General features: G+C 38.0%; 1 protein-coding gene across 1 annotated transcript; it reads right to left on the reverse strand.

Annotated features, from left to right (window-relative positions):
• Positions 1-5,188: 5,188 nt before the first annotated feature.
• On the reverse strand, positions 5,189-17,653 carry LOC150106185 (uncharacterized). Its single transcript, XM_090392949.1, has 2 exons — positions 17,535-17,653; positions 5,189-5,456 (listed from the first exon to the last, which is right to left on the reverse strand). The coding sequence occupies exons 1-2, from the start codon at positions 17,582-17,584 to the stop codon at positions 5,189-5,191; spliced, it is 318 nt and encodes a 105-aa protein (XP_090249075.1). The 5' UTR covers positions 17,585-17,653.
• Between the last annotated feature and the right edge of the window lie 1,991 nt (positions 17,654-19,644).

The following is a 19,644-nucleotide window of genomic DNA, read 5'->3' on the forward strand; positions in this document are numbered from 1 at the left end:
TCTTTATAATAAATTATAAGAATTATAATAATGAGACTTATAATGCATTTTGACAATAATTATTTTGACAAGGTAGGCCTAAATGTTAATAGTGTATTATTTATAATTTTAATTTTAAATGACGTAACACCTAAACGACCATCAATGCAGGCTGCTGGGTGATTAAAATTATTCCAATGAAAACAATGAAAGAATTACATTATGGCACGGCGTAATTTTGCGCAATAATAACAATTTTTGTTTATTATTATTACTATTATTATTATTATTATTATTATTATTCGTGACATCTCCAAGGAGTCCGAAGACTCATCGCGGGAGGACACCTACTGTACAACTCTCCGTCTCCTCCTCTACTACCAGTCATCTACATCAGCGCCATCCACTGCCCACCACCACAGCTAGTATTTTCTGTCAGTAAATTGCGTGTGTTCTGAAGGGCCGATTTGTCTGTATGCGGGATGAAACACGTATTATGTACAGTACTCTCTGGGTTCTGGGGTTAACCATGTATTTAGAGTAATCCTTTGCCCACTGTTATTTTTTGTTATTCTCTGTTAGTCTGCCAGATTATCCCACTCAGTTGGACGGGGTCTTAACCACACGCTCTCTCATCCCGTAGGGCGTACCCAAAGCCTTCTTCTCCTCTCAAACCACGCCACCATTCTGCCATATGGCCGTCGCAATAATAATAATAATGCCGCACTTCGTGCTCTGGATTTTTGTTTCCAAGGTAGAGCCCTGACACTATTTCTTTTAGGACTACACTCCTGAGCAGGATGCGTTTGGATGGATCCAAGAGTCCTTTGCTGGGTGAACGAGAAGGCATTTTAACTAAGGCCGAGCGTGGGGAAGCCTCGTTTTTTAATGGGGGAGGCGGCGTTTAACTAATAAATCAAACTAATTGTGCACGATGATTTTTTTTTTTTCTGTTTGCTAGAAGAGACGTGAATCGAAATTTTAGTCAAGTTCTCTGAAACAGATACGTAGCGGAAATCTGAACAGCTTTAGGGAGGTTAAAGGTTGCCAATCACTCAATATCACAAAGAGGATTATTAGGAAATATCGAGAATTTCCAGCGGGAAAATGTGTGTGGTCCAAAATATCGAAGGCATGAGAGGTGAACGAAAAAGTCTTCCGAAATGACTTGTTTGATAATACGTTTTAACAAACTTTCCGATTAAAACGAGTCTTGTTAAAGGTGTTCATTACAAAGTTAAAAACGATCACAGTTGCCGTTTTAAAAAAGTGAATGGCAGCACGAGTAGTTAGCGATGGAGAAAGATCTTGGAGAGAAAATTACGAAGATATTAGAATCGATGATGCGGCTTCAGAAAAGAGCCGCGTTCTGCTACTCTAGCTAAAGAACCGAATCGCATATTTCGACCTTAGTAAGAGCTTCGCTATTGGTTTCTGAGGGGGGGGGGGGATTCTCAGTTCTTGAGGATAACACTATTTCTCTACGAAGATAAACCTTATGTCGACCCTTCCCACGGACTCATCAGAAGAAGGATTTTAATTACGTGATTTTCAGATGTAAACATCTGCACTATTTATTTTTTGTCAGCCTCAGCCAAGACCTGCTCTCCACAGTAAAATAATCTGGGATCATACCCCAACTACGAAGCTTCAGTTTATGCCACTTTAGGCCTTAAGAAGGTGTGATGATGATGACACACTGGACGATGAACTATCTACCACCTAAGGTTTTTTATTATTTTTTGTGTGAAAGTCCTAAGAAATGTTGAAAGCTCGAAAGAGTTTTTTTTTTTTTTCCCTTCAAACGCACTGATTATTGGCTTTAATGCTTCTTACCCTATTTTTATTTTATATGCTACGCTTTCTCAGCCTCTACTGGACTTAAAAATGCTAATTCCGCAATAAGAATACAGAAGAGAATGCGACCAGATGCTCGTTTGATGTGACAATTGGCTTTTCTCTTAATGCGAACGAAGGAAATGTCCTGTGTGTGAAATGTGTAAATAACAACTACACCGTTTGCAAAATTCAGAATCGATCACCAGTTAAAAAGTTCAATACTCGCTAATATTCTTGTAATTAAAAATAAATTAAAAAAAAAAAAGTTAATGCGTTTCCAACTTTCGCCCGACCCCCATAAACGTACAAATGTAAGGAACTCAATTTTCAGAACCCCTTTTTGTGTGACTGTTGAGGACCGCACCGCCAAGATTTCTAATTCTTCTGCCATGTTTTCTTTGCAGCGCGCGCTTCCCAAATCATCTTAGTTGCTAATTAATGATGAATAGTACCCTCGACCTCGGTCATTTTGGCCTTATTACCCTGTTTTTGCGGCATTCATCTCACTCCACTGGTCGCAGCATTAGAAAACACGCCCGCAGCAGATTCCGCTTTATATGAGTTACGGAAAGTTAGCAGTGCTCAGTTGTTTAAAATATACTTTTATAAGTCAGGAAGAAAATCTAACCTTTTAAAAGCATTGTGAAGAGGTGGCTGTAAACTGATGACATGTGATCACTGATGACAAATGGAAGCCTGAAAACAAGCACCAGACGCTTAAGCGTCCTTTCATTCGAAGGCATTAAGTTCACTGCCGAGCCACATTACGAAAAAAAATTTAACACATTTCGACTTTTTGTTAGGTCTGAGCCAATTCCGAAATAAATGTGCAAACAAAAAAGAAAATAAATTTAAAAACGTGTGTTAAAAGGGGAAAGAAAGAATAAAATGAACAATAAAAACAATCATTTTCATCACTTCGAAGAGTATCACCAGAAGGCGCACTTGATGGCAATTCAGAGCGCCCTCTCCACGACAAAATGGTAATACGTGTAAAAAGTTGTTTGGTTTTCTTTCAAGGAAGAAGTAAGAATACGTGAAAGCAAACTAAAGTTGGAAAATTATTCATAAACGGCAGCCATAAAGTAGGACTGGGGGTCGGGGAAAACTGATCGCTTGTAAAAATTGCTTGTCTAGTGTGTGCCGAGTTAATTCACTGAAGGAAATAACAAGCGCCTGCAACCGAATGGCAAGATTTTTGATGAGTTCAGTCAAGTTTGCGGCTGCTAGCCCCTCGCCTGATCATTGGATGAAACTTGGCTGTCCTTATAAGCATGCAACCACTGGTACTGTTTTTTACAATTTTATATCAAGAACCGCTGTTCACCACGGGAATTTGTTAGAGAGATTGTAACCTTAAAATTCGCGGCTTGATAACATTGAATTTTCTTCTAACGCTGTGTCCAGATTCACGAAGCATAATACTCATTCAGAGGAAATTCCCCGCAATGAAGAAGCGATGGGAACAATTTAGAAGAGGCGATTATCGCGCGTAATTGTTTAATAGCCGCTTCGTGCCAGTTCGTTGTGTATCAGGCAGCCAATCAGATCTCCCGTTTCATAACTGGGAAGACGTTCACTTTACAGTCGAGAAGTTGAAACCACTCGCCTAATTTGCTGAGGGCCATATTTTTGTCGTAGTGAAGGATTTAATGAAGTTCCGTTTTCGTATGTTGTGTTCTTATTTCGCTAATACTCGGCGAAAAGCACTCGAAAGATCCTCGTTTAAAAGTTACACCATTAGGTCATAAGCATGCGCGGTGTCGATTCTACGGCTGCTGCCCGTGAAAGAAGCCAGCAGTGTTTTTCTTATAATATTTATATTTTCCACGTACGGAATCGACAAAATTTGCTGTTGGATGCTGCGCAGCCCTCCCTCCCCATCGGATCAACGGTGAGCACATGGATTTTGTATTCTCAAATATATTTAAATTATAAAATGTATCCTGATTTATTTTCATTGCAATTTAATGTTGTCGTTCTGATTTAGGGAATAACTTGAGACGTTCCTAATGGACAGCAAGAAAGGCGCAGAGAATCTGAAATTAATGAAAAGGCCGCTTGCTTTACGTTGTCTAATTCACCTTTGTTCTTTCGTACAATACTGAGAAACAGCGGTAGAAAAGTACAAATATTCACAGCACTTAAAAAGGTGTGTTTTCTTAAATTCGCACTGATTGTTTCACGGCAAATGTCCGTAACAAAATTTCGGTCAAGACACAGCGAGAATTGTTCTACATATTTCTATCGCGAGAAAATTCAGGAGTTTTTGAGGCATCTGCATGTTCTTCTTTTGCTTATTTCGTACAGACAGAGAATATTGATAAATTAAAAGAAAACTCAAAGATGGGAATTAATACGTTCTGTTTGACAGTCGCACCATTAATAGCAAAATCTTCAAGGTAATCTCTCTTTGCAAGCTACAGCCCCCCCCCCCATACTTAAGAGATTATTATCAGTAAACATTAAGTAACATGAAAATAATATTTTCCCAAAATGCCACGCCGATGACACCGTCAGTTACAATGTCACTTCTGTTCTTTCAATCTTTTCGCATTTTCCCCCGATTTAAAATTCGAAAGCCGTGAATGATATGTCTTGGGTATGACTCCATCGTTTGCTGTTCGGAAAATGACTTTCTACGGCGGCACAAATATTCCGAGATCGGATGCTTTTAAAATAACGATCTGATGAAATTAATGTGGGATGTGTGCAGTAAAACAGACGCACAGAATGTTTCGCTTAAATTCGCAGTGGAAACAAATGTTTTAGTTGGGATCACAAGAAAATACAAAGTTCCAGAACACGTTCAGTAAGTCATCGTGAAAATAAATTATTCTTTGAGCTTGTTGGGAATGTCTATGAATAGTTCTTAATTTCCTGAAGGAGCTCTCTCTGGAGCGCGTACTGTTTTTTTTTTTTTTTCCCTTTCTAAAGCACAATATAACGTATTTAAGAACACTTCTACCCATTTTCGTATATAATAAATACATTATCTATAATCCCAGTTACTTATACATTCCTGAGACAGGATGATAACAAGAACTATCATTAAAATATTTATTTTTCTGGGATAACCACCTATAACTTAAGAATCGCTTCCCTATTTTATAGCCAGGAGACCTGCAATGAAAATACGCAAATCTTAAAATAACAGTTAAAAGTCGAGAAAACGCTTAAAAACAACTCGAGAATAACCGAGCGATCGGAAATTAAAAAAACAAACACGAAATGCTTCTCATCTAAAAATAGTAATTTCAACTTATCGTCAAATATGGCTTCACTCTTGTACAAACAACAACAAAAAAAGAGAAGTCTTCAACAACACAAACGCTCCTCGTGACTCCTTTTAACAGGTGAACAATATCAATTAACAGTAGTACAAAAGGAATCCTATAGGCAACAAAATACGCCATGTTAAGGCCCCGCTAGAGAAAGAACCTCCAGTTTCACCTTCGGCGAAGTGACTGTCCGTCGATCCACGACAGTTCTTGGAAGGAATGTCATTGAACTGGCTGCAGTACTGCATACTCGATCCCAGAGTGGTAGATATGGATTCCTCTATAAGATCAGTGGCATCTCGATCACAGTTTCTGACAGCCGTTGTTTTCATGCAGTTGCTGTACTCGTGGAAAGAGCTGCGAAAGAGAAAAAGGAATGCGAGATGATTAGTGCAAAACATGACACAACAGAAGACTACTAAAAATTGTCGTGTTAAACATGCAATTTTCGTTCCATGTAAGCTGTTGTAATCGTGAAGATTAATATTTCGGGTCGACCAACTTTTTTGATATTTCTTGATGGGCATTTTCCTCGAGGGAGGTGCACGATCCGTCGATGATAGGCAAGTTATAGATTGAGAATTCTGAAAACATAAGAGAACGTTGCTGTTCCTCATGCAAGCTATGATAGCAGTTCTTAACAGAATGGACGAAAAATTGTGTGTGTGTAAAGCTTGTAACAAATCAATAAGTTGTTTAGAATTATAGATTGCGGATAATGTGTAGTGCATTGCATCTGCTACTTGCACACGTTCTCAGTACGTCTACCGATTTTACGGAGCAAAGCCACCGCTGCTCTCTCTGAGACGGTATACCTCGCCATCTGTTAAATTCTCAGACAATGTCTGCTCATGGCCTCAACACGATTCTAAGCTGTGACTTTGGAACCAAGACATACGGCTAATTCCTCAGACTGAGCCATGTTCCTATTTATCCATCCACTTGCCTTTGCTTTCTCGAGTAGCAAAATGTATACGAAGGTTGTACCCCCTAACTTTGATGCAAGGTCTTACCGGACTGGTTGGCCGAATGGTTCAAATATCCGCTCACCATCCAACAGGCTGTGGGGTCGAATCCCGCCTCGAGCGTGGATGTTTGTGAATCTTTTCAGGCGGCAGACGGATTTCATCTCCCAGTGTGAGACCACCTCCCTGCTGTTTGAGGGCTGAAACAGCTTGAAAAAAAAAAAATGTTTGATCTCTGAAAGTTTCCGGATTATATAATTCCGAGGTCACACATTTCTAATACAAACGTATTATAAGTTTACAGCCTTTCATGGATGAGATTCACAAAACTTCAAAGTTTGCAGCTTTGTATTTACATATAAGTAGAAATGAATATCCGGTGTAATTTACTGCATCTCTATAGCGCAGCTGAGTATTTTTGTGTTCATAGCTTAATCTCGTAAACCGAGCACAGAATCAACGCAATTAACATTTTATAGTAGACAGCCCACGATTTCTTTGACTGTAATTTCAACGAACACATTTCCAAGTTATGTGACTTCGACTAAAGTCGAGCAAAATTTTATACATTAAAGAATAAGAGAAAAAAAAACGAGACCAGATATAATGTAGTTTGAACTGGTTAACAAATGCCGAGTTTCTTTTTGTCGGATTGCTGATATCTGGTCGCTTGAAGTTTAATGGGAAAAGTGCATTAAATTTGGCGAGTTGAAAGGTGAAAATTTCCAAAATGTCATTCAAAAAGAAGCAGAAAATCCGTTTCCTCTTTTCACAAGAACGTGGAGAAGAATTTACTCGAGAGAAGAGCTACTTCATAAGTTTATCAACAGATACACTTCTGAAAAAAAAATAACTGGAAAAGCCATTATTCGGATAAATGTATGGCAAAAATAATTCGTCCATTAAAGCAGATTTCTTTCAGAAAAGGAAATTCAACCGATGGGAGCCAATCATCAAAAAGGGCATTTCGTAATCACTTTCTTGTGTGGGACGCATTCGTTACCAAAAATGTTGAGAGAGGTTTTGATACTTTGCCGGCATTTCGCTGTTTGGCCATTGAAATGCTCCCGTTGAAGCGATTCAACAGATCAGTAACGTCATTAAATTCCAGCCAATGCGGAATTACCTGTCGAATAATTTTAACCAATAAAAACGATACCATTGAAATCAAAATGCAATAACACGGACATCCTTAAGTTCCTTTTATTAAATTCCACATAGCTAGTATTGCAGTGTATAATCTGGACAGATGCGTTCTTGCCTAATATCTGGAGATAGGATTCTTCATGCAGGAAATATGCACACTCACACCAGTCGAAGAGCTGATGCACGCAATCGCCGGTCCTGTTCCTTTACCCTCTAAGCAGCGAGCTAAGTGTATTCGAATCCCAATGCGGCACGGGCGTTTGTGCGATTTTCGTCACCAGAGTGCGACTACCACCATGCTTATTTGCAGGTTTGAAGAACTTGTTTGATCTGCTATAGCAAGGTTTCTGGATTATCCGACTCTTCACCCACTCTCACTACGTAGTGACGTATATGATCAATTTACGAACATTTCGTAGATGATGAATGTCCTCCTCCTCTCACTTGATTCGGTCATGGTTCCAATCAAATCATCAGAGCTAAATTGAATTTCCAAGAGCAAAATACGGAGGAAGCTATTTACACGTGTACAAAGTGTTTTAAAAAATCCCAGAGATAAGGAACAAACGGACGGTGTTTAAAATAATAAAAGTGCTGCGATGTAGGGTGGGGGGAGGTATCATGGAAGGAAAAGATACAGCTTTGTTCTGCGAGGAGAAGCAGTCAACGGCAAATCTAATATTAAGCAGTTAACCATATCTAGTAATCGCATATATTATTAGCCCAAATGACATTGCATCTGACCCTCGAATGGATAGGTGTGATATTCTCATTAAGAAGAATATCTTAGAGATATTCTTAAGATAACATAAGATATTTAAGAAGAAACATCATTCAGAAGAAAGCTTAGTTTGCAAATCAAAGGATCCAATTTTCTGCTCGGTGTGATAAGGAATGCGTCTATTCCTTTAAGATTTAGGAATTTCGGTCACTTCCTTAGATGGTGACAGGGATTGTATGTAGGATGCAAGCAGTGGCGGCTCGTGGCTTGAAATCGTGGGGGTGCTGCAACTTTCGAAATATACATACACACTGTAAGTGGAGTGTATACGTGTTTGGATAAAATATCAAAATTATGGTAAAAATTAAAAAAAAAAAATTAAACATGAAAAAATATTGTTTATTATCGATCAAATTATACAGTTTAGTATTTTCCAAAATTACTTTAAAATAAAATCCATTCCTTTAATTGTAATTAAAGGAATGGATTTACAATTATTGGACATTGCAATTAAATCCTTTAATTGTAATGTCCAAATATTTAAAGAAACGGAGTAAACACGATATGCACTACGAACACTCTATTACTTGCGCAAACTGCATATAAACAGCAGTGGAACTGCGCCTCGGACAGTGCCGCATTACACCAATAGCTCGCATCTCATTATGACGTGCATATGCTTGCGTGCGCGCGTAGCACTGTGGTAAATACAATGCTGCTGCTAGCGTCCTTCGCCCTCCTAAGTGCTACAAGATGGATTTTTATTCTTTTTTTTTATGCAAAATAAGAAAATTGTATAGGATTGTTGATGATAAAATTAAATATTACAAGCAAATGTTAATAAATATATTTATATATCGAGAAAAATTGGGGGTGCTGCAGTTCCGCATTGCCTATGCACAAGCCACCCCTGTGTGCAAGTAACTTGAAACGGGAATGCCTTTATACGAAGGCTATAAGCGCAATGCATGATGTTGAGCTAGTGATCAGTTGCATGAATCCAAAGATGTGACAGAGACGCGAAGTCATTCTGATATGCAAGTTTCGTATTCAAATTCATTCCTGAATTACACAGCAGTGACGCTTAGTGTGTGTGTGTGTGTGTGTGTGTGTGGAGGGGGTATGTTACTGATTACTGAAACTAGATTCTATATAGAAATCTCCACTTACTAATTCCGATGTCATTATTGAATCGGTTTGTCGGTAGGGGCAAGGCGAATAAGCCTTGTCTTTTATAAGTTTACTTTTATAAGTTTATAAAAGTAATTTTGGAAATTTAAGTCTAATTTAAGCTTTTGAAAGAATAAACAAGCTAAATTGGGGGGGGGGGGGTTTCCATTTTCACAGAATCATAAACTAGGGGATATAATTTTAAACTGAGTGGCTCGTCAAAATTAGACTTAAGAAAATAATATTTTAGAGAAAATATTATTTTAAGTGCTAAGAAACTTCAAATGAATTTCTTTTGGCGTTAAACCTTCTTTTACAAAGAATTTTATCACCACACCATACTCCATTTCATCCATTTCAAGGGATACACACAACACTTTTGCTTCAGACAGCTGTATAAAACAAACTACTTGTTACAATGACTTGCAATTTCACATGGATGCTTATGACAAATGTACCAACTTAAAATCTTGCCGATGGTGTTGCCATCTATGGCCGAGAACTTTTCAGACCACCCTCGTATGTACAGTGTGGTTCTGTGACAAAAAATATAATACTGCTTAATTCTTAATGGCTCAAAGTGAAGAAAAGCTGTTTAAAAATGCTCTGCATTGTGGGGAAAATGGGAAAAAAATCTTAAAAAAAAAACAAACGTTATGCATTACTGCAGTGAAGAGATCATTAACGGAAGTGTAATACGATGGCTGTAATCTCCCAAGAAAGAAGAATGCACAGTCCACTGTGCGTAAATGCTACGGAGCAGTTTCTTAACTGAAAATTGGTGTGAAATTGTACAACTGGAATGAAATTCTGTAATTACACCACATGATCAACTAAATTATTATTGCTGAAAATGCAAAACTCCCTTTCACTATTCTTCTGTAGAGCGCTCTTTTTCTTTTTATATTTTTCCCCATTCTTCATCACTTTCCATTTATTTTGTACTCTTCCTTTTTCCTGCTGATGGGCTCTGAATGAGTCGTGTCGCACCACAAATGTTCTTTTAACTAGCCAGTCACATTCTTTGAACGAGTTCAACCCCGATATAAAAATATAAAAACCAATCCACATCTCGTCTCCATGATGCATCGGTTGGATGTTTATACCTGAAGGGAATCTTTATAAGACAAGATCCCTTCAAGTATAAACAAACAACTGAATTTCCACATCCCCTTTTCTTTAGTTATTTTAGATTTTTCTCCTTAAATACTTCGCCTCCTCAAATCCCCCACCCCGCATTTGATGTTTCTCTTACGTTCCTACTTGCGGTGCATGTCCACTTTCGTCTGCAACTCGAATTTCTTCCCACGTGCCGTCGCCATTTTTCTTAACTTGAGCATTCTTCTTTCTCCTTCCTAGACACTTGTTTCGGGAGCCTGAATACTTCAGATAAAGGAGGAAACACTAGATTTAGATTCAAGGATTGCCACACTTGAAATATTTTGTCGTGATTGTCCTCACTCGAGCAGTTCCTGAGGGTAGCCTTTGCTCATAGCTTGTAGTTCATCATCATCATCATCATCATCAAATTCCTGCCATGTACCCTCAAGGGGTGTACAGGCTATGACAGTACTACATGAAAAAATTACATCATTGAAAAAATTACATCATAGCTTGTAGTTGGCGTTCATAAATCAGCCGATGTCGTGCCCACGTTGCTTTGTTCACTCTCTTGTGCAGGCACGCGCGTTTTTCTCTATGGAGAATTCACACGAGAAGGAGTATAAGCTGAGGAACAAAAATATTTCTTAATGACAATTTCATGAGATGAGCGCGTCTCTCTCTCTCTCTCTCTGGTGCAATGATGGTTTTCCGCCACTCCTTAAAAATTCGGGTAAAACGGAAAATCTATTTTGGCTAATCGCAGTCATAATTCACAGCTCTTAAATGAATTTCTTCTCATCCGATTGTTAAAGCAGTGTTGTAATACCAGTTTCACCCCATCCTGTTTTTATTGCAGTCGGATCCCTAAGTTTTCTCACCCTTCGGTCCTTAGAGGGGAGGTGCAAGCTGTCCAAGAATGGTTGCAACTTCTTTCTAAAATTTAGTCAGTTGGTTTTATACAAAGAAACCGTACACGAGTTTTAATTCGCCTGGCAATCATGGGGGTGGATCCTTTTCATTTTTTTCCTTTTAGCAGAGGGAAAACGTTGCAATTAACTCAAGCGTCCATTGATTCCATCTTGGATGAAAAGGCGTAGACAATTCCTTTCGTCATTGTGAATTAGATAGGATTGCCTTTGGGTAAAACGAATAATAAGAAATTAATCTTGCGAGAACGAATTTCGTGTTGGTTTTCTGCTAATTTCATCATTTCCATCAAAGCTTCTTGGACGAGAATTTAAAAAAGTATGGTCCAATATTATAGTAATTAAGCCTTGCTTTGTCAAGAAAATGGATCTCGACTACCTCATGAACAACCTTTTTAGGCTTAATCTGCCTAAGTTAAACTAACGGCTATCCATGAGCTCTTTGGGTTGTCCCTCTTGGTATTAATAATCGCACCGCAGGATAAATGCATAAAAATACATTTATCCTGTGGTCTGCATTTATCTTATAAATGCACGAAAACGGGATGTACAGGGAAGGGGAGACTCATTCGGTCTCATCGAGAATCGAGATGATTTCTGTAATTCGATAAACAGTGACTGATCCTCGAAGTGTTTCGATGCTACTTAAGCGTCGTTCGAGAATTAGAAAGGGGAACACGGAAATAAATGGGGTCGAAGAAACAATCAGTCCCACTTGATACAAAACTAGCGAGAAACTTTAAACAATATCTGAAAATTATTAGCTTTAGAGGTGTCTTTTGCCGAAGAGATCCCACAATTATTTAAAATATTGTTTCCTTGAAGTCTCTGAGGCTGCGGAACCCTAAATAAAATATTTCTTTTTCGCTGAACCCCTATGAAAAATTTCATAGAAAGCGATCGGCAATTGCCAAGGGAATTAGGACAAAGAACGGTTACGTGCAAAATATAAAAAGAAGTGATAATTCAATTTAATAAAAATCTTCACTCACTCAATGCACAAATCTGACTGAGTGCTTGCGTCTAGCGCCACACATTGTCAGCACATTGGCGTAATGTTTGTTAGAGATGGAGGCGTCACATTAAACCTATTTTAAAGGTTGCACTTCTGAGAATCCGCTTTCGCATGAGTGAAAATGGATTTCCATCAGTCACTCCGACAGATTTACAATCCTAAATGGTGTTTCACTTAGACTCGTATTCGCTATGACTTTTCACCCAAAATTCATCATGTAATGAATAGTTCTAATTTTTCAATGTCTAATAAAAGATCTGCCAAGATATCTTCTTTATTTTTGTAGCTTGATTAAACAGCTGAGATTAAACGATTTGAAGCCCACAAAAAAGTATTGGATGCTGGTTGAAGGAAAGTAGTAAAATCGAAATGATAACACTTTAAAATGATCATGTGGTTAAGATTTTGATCTTCATTCTTCTTTTCAGCCTCATTCAGTCTATTAAATTTATTTGCGTTTTACTTTGTAATGACTGTCCAATATCGTTATCAGTGTTATTGTAAAATATAAACCCGTTCAAAAAATTGAATTATATCCAAGATGATAATTTCATGTTCCAACCTGTTTTAAAGTATCGCAAAAGTCGCAGTTTTTGTTTGATAGCAACGTAATTTTCTCCTCTTAGCTCACACATTTTTAATATTCGAAGGCCATCGAATATTCTGCGCATAGTAAAAGCGTTTCATGAGAAGCGCTCCTTTCATTGCATAACATTGCAAACGGTCTTGAATGGAGGGAGCGATTTGATAATAATTCTGTTTTAACAGCTGCTAACACTTGGTTCAATTTTACTTGTTAACATTTCTCGATGTGTCATGCGATGTCTGCTTTCTAGATTTAGTGCTGCTACGGTTTTTTTTTTTTTTTCTTTTCTGAGGTTTTAAATTCGTTCTCTTTTTCTCTTAAACAATTACTTGACATATATGTTTTTTTCAATTGCTTCTTGCGTTCTGGCTGGAACCATGGCACTATTAGACCAAATTTCTGAACAAGCAACACTGTGGTCAATCTTCATGCTTGAATTCAAATGCTAGCAGGATCGTTTCATTTCCGGAGATGTGATTTTATCGTACCTCGAAGCAGTGGAAACTGTTTAAACCAATCTTTGGGGGGGGGGGGGATGTTCTCGACTATTGACCCACAGACACTGGTTTAACAGTTTTATTATTCTCTAAAAGTGAAAGCACGATTTATTTATATGAAAAATAAGTATCAACAGCGGAACAGTTCCAGCGACTTCTTTTTTTAATCTGCAATCAGCATAATTGTAAGCGAACTCGATCCTCTCATCCTTCTAAAATTGAGGAATGGGTATTTTGCCTTCTCCTTCAAAAGGATTTTAGTACCGATATGAGCAATTCGCCGGCTGCCTCTCTTTTCTCTTCCTCGTGATTCTATTAAAACGCTTTTATTTTATCGGCAGTTCGCCAACTCGTCTGCGTAGGGTATGCTTGAAGCCGCACGAGGATAAAGAGAAAAATCGTGCAACTGATTCCGAAGAATTCATTCATTGATTTCACGGGAAAGAATGTTCATTGCATGCATCTTTTGAGCACTAAACTATTAGTCTTTTTTTTTTTTTAAATCTTGAACTTCACAACAGCATGAAAGAGTAATGAAAAGGTAGCATGCAAATGTTCCCGCAAGTTCGTTAGTCAGCGGCTTAATTTGGTTTTTCACTCATTAAGCAACTGGAAAATTATTCGGCGTGGAAAATTGCAGTTTCCTGGATTGCCGCTGTGATTAGTTGATACTTAAATCTCGTGATTCGCAAGTAATGATGGAGTATATCTCCGGCTCGAATAACTGCAGCGGCCGTTATATCGGAAACGCATGCATGGCGTGATCTGTCTTATTTCATATTTTATCGAAATCTTCCAATGGCTTTCGGTTTGCCGTTCATTCGACGGATCTCCATGCTTTAACAGGACGGGACGGACGGTTTATTTTGATGCAATAGAGAAGTACGGTATGCATATCTTAGCTATATACACGAGATGATCGATGGAAGGATATGGGAAAATAACAGGTCAAAATATTCTACAGTGGGGCATATGTTAGGCATGAAACCAACTTGATAACATCTTGCCATATACAAAAACTTTTAAACTAGTAGAGGCGGATTCCGTTTTATCGGTTTCTGGTCATCTATTGTTGCAATTGTCGATGGTTATGCACCAACAGAAAAGGATGACGATGCCAAAGATAAATTTTATAAAGAACTGCAAAGGATGTTCTTTCTTTACCTGGGCATTGTAAAACAAAAATGTTACAAATGAATTTAACGTTAAAATAGGAAAAAAAACAAAAACAAGAGTGAATACATTATCCAGACGAAATGTTCATAAAGGATCTCTCGAGATGGAACAGCAAGCAATCAAATAGATCATGTAACGATAAACAGTAGTTACGAAGCATGTTAGAAAGGGGAAAAGTTGACAGAAATAGAAAAAGTAATCGATATAATATCGAAAAAGTGTGAGGATGCAAACATACAGAAAGCAAAAGCCATCGTTCGATTTCACACACACACACACACACACACACACACACACACACACACACACACACACACACACACACACACACACACACACACACACACACACACACACACACACACACACACACAGAGAGAGAGAGATAATGATGTTTTATTTTATATTTAAAAAAAATCCACGCTCTACAGCCGGATGATTTGAAGAGCGAAGGCGCGATTTTTCAGTTTGTGTTGATTTCTTCGTTGCGATCATTCCAGTTCTGTGAAATCGTTAACAACTTGCAAACGTATTAATAGCTGATCTGAATATTTTTAAAAACTTCCTCTTCAACCTCCATCTCATTCGAAGTATTAATGACCATAAGAAGTTGAGTGTGTGTGTGTGCGGGGGGGGGGTACAGTAATGTCCGAAATGAAGACCGATTCTTCTTAGAACCTAAGTCATCTTAAAAAATCGTCGCCATTTTTGTGCAGCTGTCTGTTGTTGTAAAGAACTCTTTTTTTTTTCTGTTCTTTCTTGAAACACACAATCCTTCGATCGTTTCGTACTGTGAAATAAAGTGGACGCACTGAAGTCGCATCTTACTCCTCTCTCGATGCCATTTATCCACCACATAAGAATACAACAGCCACTTTGGCCAACGGATTGATCAAAGTTAGCGGTTAGGATGCATTCATCTTTCTACAGGAACTTCTTGAGTACATAAAAGAAGTCCACTTTACGAAAGGTCTTAAAATTGTTTGAAGCAAAAACTCCTGTTATACTGAACTGACAGCGCAACCTTCAGCATTTTCATCATCTGTCAGAAGACCTGTCTCTATAGTTATTTTTTAGAATATGGCTGTTTTAATATGGTATCTGCAGCGTCTCTCAACTTTCACGTTCTGCCTGTGCCGAAGCATTGAAAAGGCGAATAATTTTCTCTGCGAACGTGTGGTGAATGACGAGTTCCCCAATGTGTTCACACATCATGGAACTCGCGATTTGTAACCTCTAGCAAGATTACTGTTGCCATTACTAAATCTAACGCAGTATGCCTGTACGATTGTAAGCTGTTACCTTGAGGGAGTCCTAATAATTTTTCCTTTTTTTTTGCAGAGGTTTAAGAAGCAAAACGCGCTGTCAGTGCGATTTGTTTCCTAAATCAACAAATTTTACTTATTATTATTATATCACACCTCCAGGGAATCCAAAGACTTATCGAGCAGGGCATCTACTCTACAACTCCTCGTTTCACTACTCCACCCACCTTCATCATATATAACACCAACGCCATCTACCATCACTAGTACTTTCACAGAATCACAAACATCCATGCCCACGGCGGGATTCGAACCCGCAGCCTTTTGGCTGGAGAGCGGATACGCTAACCACTCGACCAACCAGAGAGTGTACTTAGTACGAGAAAAACCTTCTCCTCGCTTCCTTTTCAACCGCCTTCCTACTCCATGTTCAAAACTATCCGCTCTCCAGCAATCTTTCTTCTCCTGCTACCGTGGAATGCAAAATCATTTGTTTATCTGGACCAATGATCTCCAAACTTTTTTGATCGCGTACTCCGAAGACAGAAAAAATAAATAGTGCGAACGCCCAATTGATTGAGAGAGTTTCTTTGGAGGAAATTTTTTTAACAATTTATCCATTTTGTGAGGGTTAATTTGTAAAATTTAAATATAATTCATTTACTATTGATAATATCAAACACTTTTAAAAAATGTAAGCAATTTTGATAATATGAATTCACTATTTCTAGTGTAAACGTAAAAGTAAGCACAAAAAGGCGTTGGAATTGCACAGAAACAATATATACTAAAAAATCGTTAAACTTACTACCAATAGTCAAATAATTAATACGACTGTGGTGTCATCTGTAGATAGCAGGATAACTAAGCAATTTTCCTTCTCTAGTTGGGCTTGTCAACACTAGGATGCTCTACAAACAATGGCAATGATAAGAAGTAAGAGATTTACTCCCTAGTTTTAAAAAACAAGACAGCTTAGCCACGGACGATTATGTGTGCAAAGTCGCCCAATGTGCGCTACTCGCAAATTTAAGTTTACAGGATCTTTATAACGTCTTTGTCTATATTAGATAGATGTTTAATTGATGAAAGAAAGTGATGTTCTTTACTTTTAATTAATTACTTAGTTTTTTTCCTATCAATATAAAACGTTTTTTGACGTACCCCCACGTATCGACTCGCGTTCCCCCTGGGGTACGCGTACCACAATTTGGAGACCACTGATCTGGACGACTACTTTGAGTTTTGGGAAAACAGTAATGTGGAATGTAAAGTGAGGAAATGTTAATGGATTGATTGCAGAATTTATATTTTGTAATTAAGTATTTGTATTAATTCGTTAAACATCTTATTATAAATTTTTATAATTTTCAAAAAAAGGGGAACTTAAAACTTCTCCAGGAGGGAGCCAGCTAAAATATTTGGGAACTACGGAGCCATACATGTGAGTGTGCTGATGTCACTAATCAGAAAAGCGTGTGCGGTATTTGCGCAATTTTATGTCAGAGACAGCAGTGTGGTTACTGACAGTGAAGAATGATTAAAATAATATCCTTTAATTTTTGTACTGGAATTAACTGCTAGCATTCTTAGCAACGTAACTCGGAATAATCCTCACATGCACTCGTCGACATGCACGCGTAACAGCAAGAAGTAGGAAAATGCAGTTCTAATTAAGATATCCGCCAGATGGGATTTTTGAAATATAAGAAGCGGGAAGGGCAAAATGCGACAGTATCAAATGCAAGGTCGCAAAAAATGCAAAAATAGAATACTGTATGCATGCCCGTGTGTTTATGTGACAGCGGTTGCGTGATAGCACTCATACAATGAAAACGGATACTGTACAAGTTGACACACTTACCAGCACGTGATTCGAATTTCTTCGTCGGGAGTCTTGTCCTTGGCAGCCATGAGATTGGAAATGTAGTGGTGGGTGCAGGTATTAAAATCGCGGGACTTTTCCTCGAAGCATTTGACGTGTTTCATATATCCTGAAATAAAACGACAGAGATTTAGGAGGCAAAACTCTTCGACGTCAATCTAATAAAACACATTTAAACAGATTTTCTATTTTTATTGGTCATAAAATAGGCGAATCAATTCATCGCCGAAATTTCTGAAGAGCTGCGCTGTTCAGCTTAACGTTAACTCTACGTTAAGCAGCTGTTTGAAAAGGGTGGATGCTAAATAGGATGATTATGTGGTTCTTATTGCAACCCTTAGAGAAATTTGGGTTAAAGAGGATGAAATTACATCCACTCCTCTTTAAACTAAGCACGCGTAATTAAGCAAGGACTAATTCACGTTCCAGGTAGTTGTGCTGATCGTATAAATGTGTTCTGGAAGTATTCAGCGTCAGAAATCGTGCATCAGCAGGCTCACAGCAATGTTTGTCAGAATATTTCAGATCCTTTGTTTCCTGATAATTCACACTGCATAGGAAAAATAGAGGGTTGTAGCTTGAATCCTACTCTCGGACGACTAAAAGAACTTTTGTGGCATTTTTTTTTTCAGCCGGATGTTTGGTTATTAGGATAACTTGCTCTGAAATCTATGAACTCAGAAAACGCAGTCTCCTAGTTCATATTTTCATTCCCCCTCGGGGAGTAAAAAAAAAGCACAGAATTTTATTTTTTTCCCCTAGCTGTATTATTGTTTGTAATTGAAAATACAAATTTTCAATTCTACGTAGAACTTCAAGAAAGAAAAAATAAACTCTGTTACTTTCATTACCGAAGAAAGAGATTTAAACTTCATGACTACCTGTTTGAGAATTTGAATTATGACATCCACAGTGGTCCATAAAATGACAAAAAAAAAAAAAAAATAGAAAGAAAACCGCGTTTTCTGTTTGGTTCTCAACTGAATTTCTGTGCATCTACTTTTGGCTTGAGTATTTAGGTGTATAAAAATGGTCAGATTGAAACCACAGTTGATGTTTAGAATTAGTGCTGAAACAGCTAAGCCTGAGATCGGTGTATTCATCTGCAAATTGCGTGTGCTCTTGTAGTCTGTTTTGTGGGATGAAAATCCCGAAGTTTTCAGGATAAAAAACTCAGCATGGGAAGACTTCTCTGCGCATTTCAAACACCGTTTGAATTCGCCCCTACGTAAGTGCTCGTCATGGGTTTCCAGGAAACTTGAAACATGAACATACTATGGGTTAGCATATTCTGCTATTCGAATCGTACGGACTGCATCGAAATACTCCCGTAGCTACGAGGCAGTGACATGACGCTTCATTGACAGCAGGATTACTGCATGTTGAATAACAATGAAATGCGATTCCTCCATCTTCAATCCGAATTTAAATGGAAACACCCTCGACAAAAACGTTTAAGGTCATACTGGTGAAGTGAAGCAGTTCTTTCTCCATTTGTTAGAGGCTTAAAAGAGACCACGAATCTTCATCCTTCTGTTTATGAAATTTAGAAACTGATTTCGCAGCTATTTCTGATAAATGAAGAAGAAAGACTGAATCGCACACTCATTAATGATATGGTGGTGGGAAAGTACGATGGAAACTCCTTAGACTGTATTCACAGTCTCGACAAATTTAATAACGTGATGGGACAGGTGTATAAATGTTTTTGGAGATTGTCAAAGAAAAAATTATGTCGGGTCAATTTTCCTTCCGTTCTTTAAAAATGCATTTTCCCCCAATATTGTACGCAAAGTTAGGACTAAAAAGTATTTGTTATTCCTTTGGGGCATTAAAATTTTTTTTTTAATTATGATAAAATATTGAAACATCCAGAAGTGTGAATAGCACTGACATGCGCCAGTCACAATAAATGCCAGAGGTCAACATTAACTTGCGCTATGTTAAATTAAAATACTGGGATACTCCGTGTTTTCAAATGAAACGCACATTCCTGTTGCACTGATACATGAAGCGAACAATATGTACATCAGTCTACGGCCAATGACACGTGGACAAGACCTCTTGGAAAGAAAGGCGACTTATTATA

Source organism: Typopeltis vanoorti, chromosome 5 (assembly GCF_054136105.1).
Source record: "Typopeltis vanoorti isolate ZY-2024b chromosome 5, IOZ_Tvanoo_1.0, whole genome shotgun sequence".
Taxonomy (NCBI): domain Eukaryota; kingdom Metazoa; phylum Arthropoda; class Arachnida; order Uropygi; family Thelyphonidae; genus Typopeltis; species Typopeltis vanoorti.